Source organism: Lissotriton helveticus, chromosome 10 (assembly GCF_964261635.1).
Source record: "Lissotriton helveticus chromosome 10, aLisHel1.1, whole genome shotgun sequence".
Classification (NCBI taxonomy): Eukaryota; Metazoa; Chordata; class Amphibia; order Caudata; family Salamandridae; genus Lissotriton; species Lissotriton helveticus.
This window is the reverse complement of record NC_136071.1, coordinates 143,049,593-143,059,241: the sequence shown is the minus strand read 5'-3', so window position 1 is coordinate 143,059,241 and position 9,649 is coordinate 143,049,593. Positions and strand designations below refer to the sequence as shown.

At 44.8% G+C, this 9,649-nt stretch overlaps 1 protein-coding gene across 1 annotated transcript; it reads left to right on the top strand.

Moving 5' to 3' along the window:
• The first annotated feature begins 290 nt into the window (after window positions 1-290).
• On the top strand, window positions 291-7,378 carry LOC144786037 (parvalbumin beta-like). Its single transcript, XM_078664964.1, has 5 exons — window positions 291-378; window positions 1,104-1,171; window positions 3,882-4,014; window positions 4,816-4,925; window positions 7,102-7,378. The coding sequence occupies exons 2-5, from the start codon at window positions 1,111-1,113 to the stop codon at window positions 7,125-7,127; spliced, it is 330 nt and encodes a 109-aa protein (XP_078521090.1). The 5' UTR covers window positions 291-378; window positions 1,104-1,110; the 3' UTR covers window positions 7,128-7,378.
• Window positions 7,379-9,649: the final 2,271 nt, after the last annotated feature.

Below are 9,649 nucleotides of genomic sequence, written 5' to 3'. Positions count from 1 at the left end.
CTAGAAAATTCATTTCACGGGCCCGCGTCGTTTACTAGAGCGTTCGCATTTGGTTCCTGGGAGAATCCGAGGCACGCGCGAATATCCATGTGTTCCCTATAATTAGGCGCAGGCCCGGGGTCTACTTTGTAAGGCGCGGACCGTCTCCATATTGTCGACAGCACAGTGTGCACTTCTCGGGGTTATAAATATCATTTTGACAAGCCAGCAAACCCAGGGCAGCTATGGTTTCCCTTGGGGTCTCCGGTGGCAAGGGGGCTTCTGTATATGGCGCTGCGTCTTGGTCGTGGGGTATAAAAGGCCGAGCCTCCGACGAGGAAGGCCACAGCCTCAGCTATCATCTTCACTTCACTTCAGCAGCAAATCCCATCACCCGAGGTGAGTTGTCTCTCTTGGCCGAACTCTGCTGCAGCCAAGGGGGCCTGGATGAAGTCTTTGGAGCTGAGCAAGGGGCGACATCTTACCGGAAACCATTCGGTGGGCCAAGCAAGCAGCCGCGAGAGGGGGAACAGACTCCGGATATGATGAAATACGAAAATAATTGGGCTCCTGGGGGCCGGGAATTTTAAATTGCTAAAATAGTGGGTGCCGGAAACAGTCAACTCTGGAAATAATGGGCCCTGGAAACGATGCGCTGCAGAGCTGGGTATGGGGTCGAAGGCCAGTTTGAAATTACTTTTAAGTGGAAACCAAAAAACAGCCATGGAAATGGTTTACTGTTGCTACCAAGTCCAGTGTTCTGCCTTGGTATTCGGTGGGGGTTAAAGGGGGTGGGGGAGTCGTGTGGGGGTGTTTGGGTTCTCCCAGAACCAAATGCTGAAAAGACAGCACTGGACCCATTTATCTTTATTCCTCTATAGCAACACGGCTGGTTAACTTTGGAAGACCCCACAGGAAAGCTCCTGCCTTCCTGTTGCCCCAGCCTGGGTTTTGGGTGCATTGCATTCCTCTTGCGGTCATGCCAGATTTGACCGTGCTGGCGCCCCCTACTGGTCCAAGGGTGCCAACAGGGCGATACTACATGTCACTGAAATGTGTGCCTTCCTCTGCGCGGTCCTACCGATGACAACGTGTTTAACCTCAATCTTTCCTTCCACCCTCAGCTCTAAAATGGCTTTCTCCGGCATCCTGAACGAGGCTGACATCACCGCTGCTCTGGCCAGCTGCCAAGGTAGGCCCGAGCTCCCGAGCGCCCCCTGCTGACACCTTACCTGTGACCCTACTGAGTCTCACCATCTTCCCACTCCCCCATCTTCCCATCTCAATATGTGTGCCGCTCACTCACTTCCTCTTCAGGCCATCCCACAATTTTCTCCCTGTCTTTCCTTGGCCTCTCGCCTTTGCACTCTGCCGCCCGTATGCTGCTTAATCGCCCAGTTTCAGTCTGCCTTTCTCTCACTCTGCTCTATATTATCCCCCAGCCAAAGATTTAAGTGGGCCCATCCGCCTCTCAGACCCAGTAGTAATTGAAAAGGGACTCTGAAACGGCCCCTTTTGGGCCCTGTACTCATGTCCTTATTTACAGGCAAAAACACGGAGAGATTTCTGAACCACCAGGGTCTGAAGGCAGTGTGACTATCTCTCAGTACTTGTCAGGGGGTCAAAAGGGTGTTCACATTAGAACAAATGCTCATCCAATCCTTGGCCTCTCAGTAGAAAACACTCAACAATTGTCGTGTATGCCAGTTGCAGTTCTGCGAGTAGGTTGAAAACTATGTGAAGTTTGGTTTGAATGTTTAAGCTATGCCCTTAATTATGTAGCCACACCCAATTAGGGACCCTGCACTTTTTTCAGCCCAGTTAAAGTCCAGCAGCCTTATCCTTTTTTTATGACCTAACATCTCTCTCTCTCTCCCCCACCGCCCCAGCCCCTGCATCTGAGTCCTTCATTCTCTCCACCTGCTTCCTCTTTTAGACCCCCCCACTACCCGCCCGGTCACTTCCATAATCCCCTTATTCTATATTCTTAAACATTACTTTAAATGGAAATATAGAAGTGCAGATACGCACTATCCCAGAGTCTCTGTGTGCCACTGAGAAGTGAAGATACCTTCCCATTAAAAGCATTGGAGCAGTACTGAGAAGTGAGTACTGCCTGGACAGTACCTGTCCCTTTAAAGCAGCCGCCTCCCCTGTGCACACCCTGTCTTCACGTCTCTCCCCAAGACTCCTCTGTCCACGCCTCTCTCGACAATCCTCTCCACTTGTCTTTCCCGGAATTATAGCCTCTCTCTAAGCCGCTCACTGCTTGTCTCACTTTCTAGTTCTACCGCCCTCTCAGGCGCCCTCCCTTCGAGTCACTGACCCCTCCCGGGCTCCTCTCAGCCATTCTGCTCTTCCTCCCCCCGCGCTCTCCCCCTCTATCGCTCTCTCTTTTTCTTTCTTTCTCTCTCACTCACTCACTCTCTCTTTCTCTTCTTCCCACCCTCTCTGTCTCAATCTCTCTCGCTATCTCTCCCTCCATCTCTTTATCTCTAGCTCTCTCTTTCGCTCCCTCAATCTCTCTCTCTCTCTCTCTCTCTCTCTAGTTTCCTCTCTCCCTTTCTCACCCTCCATCTCTCTCTAGCCCTTTCTCTCTCGCTTGCTATCCCTAAATCTCTCTCTAGCTCGCTCTTTCTCTCCCTCCATCTCTCTCTCTTTAGCTTTCTCTCTCCCTTTCTCTCTCTCTCTTTATCTCTCGCTTTCTCTCCCTCCATCTCTCTCGGGCTCTCTCTCTAGCTCTCTCTTTCGCTCCCTCCATCTCTCTCTCTCTCTCTCTCTCTAGTTTCCTCTCTCTCTTTCGCTCCCTCCATCTCTCTCTCTCTCTCTCTCTCTCTCTCTCTCTAGTTTCCTCTCTCTCTTTCGCTCCCTTCATCTCTCTCTCTCTCTAGCTCTATCTTTATCTCTCGCTTTCTCTCCCTCCATCTCTCTCTCTAGCTCTCTCTTTATCTCTCGCTTTCGCTTCCTCCATTGCTCTCTCTTGCTGTCTCTTTCTCTCTCGCTTTATCTCCCTCCATCTCTCTCTCTCTCTCTTGCTCTCTTTCACCCTCCCTTTATCTCCCTCCATCTCTCTCTCTCTCTCTTGCTCTCTTTCACCCTCCCTTTATCTCCCTCCATCTCGCTCTCTCTCTTTAGCTCTCTATTTCACCCTCTCTTTCTTTCTCTCCATCCATCTCTTTCTCTCTCTCTTTCTCTCCCTCCATCTCTTTCTCTCTCTTGCTGTCTCTTTCTCTCTCGCTTTATCTCCCTCCCTCCATCTCTATCTCTCTTTAACTCTCTATTTCACCCTCTCTTTCTCTCCCTCCATCTCTCTCTCCACATCGCCCGCCCTTTTGTCTCCACCCCTCTCCAGACCCCTCTTTCGAAGCTTTGGATCTCTGCGACCGAGAGAGGTGGAAGTCATAGAGGGGCAGAGAAAGGGAAATATAAAAAGAGAGCGAGATTAGAAGAAACTGAAGGATGAGTAGAGACGAACACTCTTTGAGTCACCCCTAGTCTGCACCTGACCTGTCACCGTCATCCATCATGTTCTGTCTCTCCCTCTAAATCCCTTGTGTTTCCCTGTGGCTGCCAGCGTCGCCCCTTGCCTCTGCCCTTCCTTCTGTGTCTCCCTGCCTATACCTACAACACCCCCCCACCCCACCAGAGCTTTAAATTGAAATATAGATTTGCAGGTACTCGCTATTTACATTACAAATGGCTACACCCCCTTTAAATATATAGCAGCAGTGCTGATAACTGCAGGTACTCTCCATTTCAAATGGAAGAAGCGCAGGTACTCAGTACCGGACAGCACCTGCCCATTTAAAGCACTGTATGCCCAGCGCATCCTCTTTTTACAAGAGCCTGAAATGGGCTAATGATGTTTGTAACACCTGCTGTCTGTTGCTTCCGCCCCCTAGCTGCTGATTCCTTCGACTACAAGTCCTTCTTCGCCAAGACCGGCCTGAAGAGCAAGTCCCACGACCAGGTGAAACAGGTCTTCGAGATCATTGACCAGGACAGGAGCGGATTCGTTGAGGAGGATGAACTGAAGTGAGTGTGGGCCAATCACAGACAAAGAGGCCATAGAGGTCATAGGGGGGAGGGGCATTCAACAGAGAGACCGAGGAAAGACTAACAGCAGATGTATGCTACTGGGAGAGAAGGGATTTGGAGGGAGCTTAACTAACACGATAGAAGGCCAGAAAAGAAAGAAAAAGGAAACGATGTAATGAAAAGACATTAGGAGGAAACTAAGAACAGAACACACTAATAGTAGGGTAACCAAACAAAGGGTAATATGTCAGAAAACATTTAAAAAGGAGAATGAGAAAACAAATAAGAAAAGCTGTAAAAAAACAGATGAATGACATCAAGGTAAACTACAGGAAACATTAGCCACAATAATAAAATATCACGAATTAAGGGAAGGGGAAGAGAGGAGTCCATATTCATCTGCTAAATTCATGGCATGGTCATTCTTTTCTTAATGGGTAATGTTTTTTTCTAGTCCACTCTCCTCCTCACAACCCTCAACAGGATTGTAATACTGACTCTGCACAATTATTACACCGTCCCTTTAAGTGTCAGAAAAATAAAGGGAGATATGGCTATTTTGCACTACTCTGCAATAGTAAGGCTGTACCTTAGATATAAAGGGTCCAAAGTTCAATTACTTCAGCATATGAATATTCCGTGGATTTTTGCTTTGTGGATTTCAAATTTGCAGCAAGTTTCCAGAATTTGCAGAATAGAAACAGGGGCATAGCTGGTGAGGTGTGAGACTTGGATTACCCTAGGCCTGAGATCCGGCTCTCAATTTGACATCTTTCTTTTCATTGTTTTTCCCACCAGACTGTTCCTGCAGAACTTCTCTGCTGGTGCAAGAGCTCTGACTGATGCGGAGACCAAGACCTTTTTGGCAGCTGGTGACTCTGATGGTGATGGCAAGATCGGAGTTGATGGTAAGCGCCAAAACCAAATTACTTATAGAAGTTTACTGGGGAAAAATGGTCATGTTGCATTTGGGAACTGTCCAGAACTTAATGATGGATCATTGTGGCAATGCTCAATTATATTCCAATGCAATGTCTTAAGCTAAATATTTTACTAAGAGTGTACTACGAGAGTCTATCACAGATGGCTAGAAGGACATCCATTATGGAATGTGAGATAACTTATCATCATAAAGGGATATTTTCGCCCAAGGTGTCCCAAAGGACATTAGAAATTTAACAATCAATTGGTTTGTAAACGGAGATGGTACACCGCTCTACTTCTGGATAGTTAAAGTTCTTGAACTGTCCACTTTCACTCAGCCACCTGCCTCCCCACTCTCTTCCCACTACATTCATGGGTGTGTCCTCATGGCCATTTGTTCTGCTAAAAGTCAGTCTAGAAGCAATGAAGGGAAGGTAAGCACCTGGACTGCATACTTCCTTCAACCCCTTCCTTGTACCTCCCCGGTAGTACCTTTTTGTGTGAAAGGTCTACTGCGCGGCAATGCAGGATGAGGACATAGTGGAGACTAGGATTGGGTGGTATAAAAGACTTGAGTGTAAAGCATGGTACCGCGGTACTCATTCTTCCACTTCCCTGCAGTATCGTTGTATTTCCGCATCCTGTTAAGGGCTCTCCGAATAGGCAATGCTGGGGAGAGACAAGACAGTGACATGTTATTGACATCAGAAATGCAGCGCATATTCCCTTGTTTCCCATTTCTCTTTCTGCTGTGCAATTGCATTCAGCCGAAGGACAGGAAAGAGCACAATGGAGGTCAATAGCTGGATGTGGATTCAAGCGAAAGAAGGCAGGGCCTGACCTGGCTCCTCCCCCCTCTTTTTAGTTCCTGTCTTGTAACCCCTCATCCCTCCCCTCCTTTTTTATTAAGTGTCACCCAGTAGGTAGTGCGACTGGGAATCTTAGAGAATGGAAGTTGGACTTGTGCAGAAGATAAACCCCCCTCAAGCCCCAAGTCAAAGCCTTTACTCTGGCTGTTATGTCTCCCATGCACTCAATCTTAGAACACGGCCTGCCCCTGCAGGCCACCTGCCCCTTTTTCCAGCTATGCAGTTCCTTACCTACTGTGTGGCAGATATATGGCAACCTTGGATCAAGAAACATATACTCAGTAACTAGGATGCTCCCTTTTCCTTTAAAATTGTATCTAAGGTCGGCTGATGATTTAGCTGTGATACTATGCTGCCACCTAGAGTACCACCAGCTGTGGAACAACATAGCCCCATTGTGATGGACGGGTGTGTCAAAATGTGACTTCACCTACTGCACTACAGTCCTCGCACCAGCCATGCATGAACTGTGAAAATAGAATTAGAATTCACAAAACTGAAAGAGGCCAAAATTGACATCAAATAAAGGCTTGAACGAATGCATGGAAACATACTGTTTTTTTCATACGCTATAAGTATTTAAATTGTAAAGCCCTGTGCTACAGATGCCTGAGTTGAAGTCCTGATTAGCCTAGTTCTATCTACTGGAACTCCAAGTAAACAATTACCACTTGTGAAACAAATGAGAATCAGCAGCTTTCAGTCGATTTGTTAATTTGATGTGTAAATATAGATAACATATGGAGCTTGGCGAAACATTTCAGGAAAACTATAAATCCATCTGTTAAAAAAAGTGTTTGCTGAACAAGTTGCCACATTTTCCCACATTTATTCGGCTGGGTAGAATTTGGCATTTTTTTGGAATTCCATGATATTTGTGGAATATTCAACATTTTCACCGCCCCATACAACATGACCTAACATCACAAAAGAACACGAAAGATTGGAAATCAGAAACATTCTGGGGGTTCTTTCGCCGAAGGAAAAAAATACAGAATAAATGTATTTGGTGACACCATTTGCAACATTCCAATTATAAAATTTTCCCAGCATAAATTATTAATGGCTAGCTGAAATAGCATTAATGTGCCTTGTCCTTTTGGAAAAAGGTGAGATTTTACAAGGTTGGGATGAGACAAAGCGGGTTTTGCACAACTTTCTGACCACTTTTTGTTGATAAATGTTACAATTTTCAGTGTGTTCATTGCGAGCATGCATATCAAGTATTTAACTGATTTCTGCAAGATAGATTGTAGACTTTAACACACCCATTCCTCTCTTCTTTTCACAGAGTTCCAGGCTCTTGTCAAGTGCTAAGCGCTCCATGGACATGACCAGGCCGCTTGTGCTGATCCCAACCTTTTCCTACTGAAAACCAACTATTTATTTATACATTTTATACAGTGAACTGGCATTGACACCTTTGAACTCTCGTGGGAATAGAGCTTCTCTACTCAGGGATGACCTGTGGACTGTTACTGTTTAATGTCACAATGGAATAGAGGACTGTGTATCCGGGGACCGATCCAGAACCCGTCCAGGCAATAAACAAGTCTGTTTTCAAACTCCTCTCTTTGTGTGTGATACTTCTGAAACCGGTCTTAGTTCTTAAAGCAGAAGAGAATTGTTTGTTTTAGTCAGGGACTCTGGAATTATGTTGCAGAGGAGGACCAAATGATGTGTGAGATGTGACTGAACTATGCGGCAAGAAAAGGCAAATTATGCGGCATAATTTGTGGCAGTATTACTTGATTATTTTCACCATTTTACACATTTAACACTATCTGGGCAAAATAGCACATCATGATTATCGATGTAACACATACATAGAGCAATCAGCAACTGCAAGATTACCAGTTAACCTTTGCAAAGGGCCTGCCATCGAGCAGCGTTTAGTAGCTTTTCACTCATTTGACCCAGAAATCTTTTTGGGGTGAAAATCTGCAAATTACACAACAGGTGATTGATGGAATGGCAAATGCGGAAAATCCTTAACTATGCAAAAAACACCACAGCCACACAATTGCATAATTACTCTGGCCCTGGCTTTAGTGCACTGGGTCTAGGTTTGAGTGCAGTCACTAAAAAACACAACTCCACAACTCTTTGTATTTTTTAAACGAAAATGAATGCAAAGTGAAAGTGCTCTGGTCTAATGATATGTTTTTTGTTTTTTAAATAGAGGAGCACTCCTACCGGGTTGTTTTATTCCTCACAGAGATTAGATATAGCTATACAAATGTTGATGCAAAAGGATTTTGTAGCTAACAAAGTCTTATTTGGGGTCACATTTCAACCTTGTCCAGTCAACCTTTTCAAATCATTCAAGCTATGCTCAACATCCACATTCATTTGACCACACCACCACAAAGACCTCGGCTCAAGACTTGAGCATTTCTTAGCAGGAAAGGATCAAGGTTTCCAACATTTAAGCCCATTAAACTATTAGCCTTCCACAAACACAACAACCTCCTCTATCATTTTACTAAACCATCCACTTGAACCCTCCGCTGCCTCCGGCCAACCCAAAGTCGATGCCCGCCCACATAGAAAAGAACATGTTTGTATGCTGGATATATCAGCACTTATAGTTAATAGCTCATTTACTTAAATGTTCAAACCATTCACTGAATCTGCATTCATATCCTTCTAAAAACAATCCCCAGATGAAGAAGTACCAGAGAACTACTGTCCCAACATGGTTCTTCTTGACCCATCAAAATCTGAGAAATCGTTGCATGTTCTGTACTATAACAATTCATAAAAAGTAATACTTCCAAGTCCTATCAGGAGGTTTCCAACTGAAATAGAGCACTGAAATAGTTTGTACCTCACCCAAGATGGCCAGAACCCGATGACCATGCTCATCCTTCTAGACCTGCCTGCTTTCGACAAAGTGTCACACACACAGGCTGAAAAGCAGCAGAGGGAGGCTGGCACCGGAGAACCACTGTTTAGCCACCTCAAAACATTCTGAATTAACAATGGGCCAAAGCTGATCAGATCTTTTCCTCTCCAACCATGCCACCATCCCATAAAATAGTCCCACAGAGATTGCAACTCTTCAAAATGTACATGCTGCCCCTCGTAAGTCTAGTTAGAGGCACCATCCTCCTCTCCCACTCCTATAGGATTTGTATCCAGCTCCCCATAAATGACTGTAGCCCCCTATGGCATATCACAGTGTCTCTATAGCCACCTAAGAGAATTAAATCCCAATAAGCCAGCTCTAAAACAGAGGTCCACCTACAGAGTTCCAACACATGGGGTATTTTGACACCTGCTGCTCCCACCCTTGTATTCTTCAACCACACAGCAACATGCTGCTCCCAGTCATAAAGGTAGAAACACAAGCGGTCTTGCTTCGCCTTTCAGATAATACAGAATCTCCCACATGGTAGCTCAAACACGGCGAAGCAGGAGACTTAAAACAAAACCTAGAAAAGGGTTTTATTTTACAAAATTCAAAGACTCTCTTTTTAGAAGAAGGCTTGGGGTTTATTTATGCAATGCTCTCTAACAGAAAAGCTTTCCCAGATGCCAAAATGGATCTCACTCAAATACACATAGATATATTATGCAATAATAATACACTTGGTAAATACAACAGTTAAATGCATGAATAATACTAATGACTAAACAAGCAGCAAATAAAATGAGATAAGACTCAAGGAAATATACTGGATTTCCTGCAAGATATATATATATATATATATATATATATATATATATATATATATATATATATATATATATATATATATTCTAGATACATTAAATTATTACTTTGGATGTGCACTCTTACTCATTTACACATCAAAAAGAAAACATCTCAAATG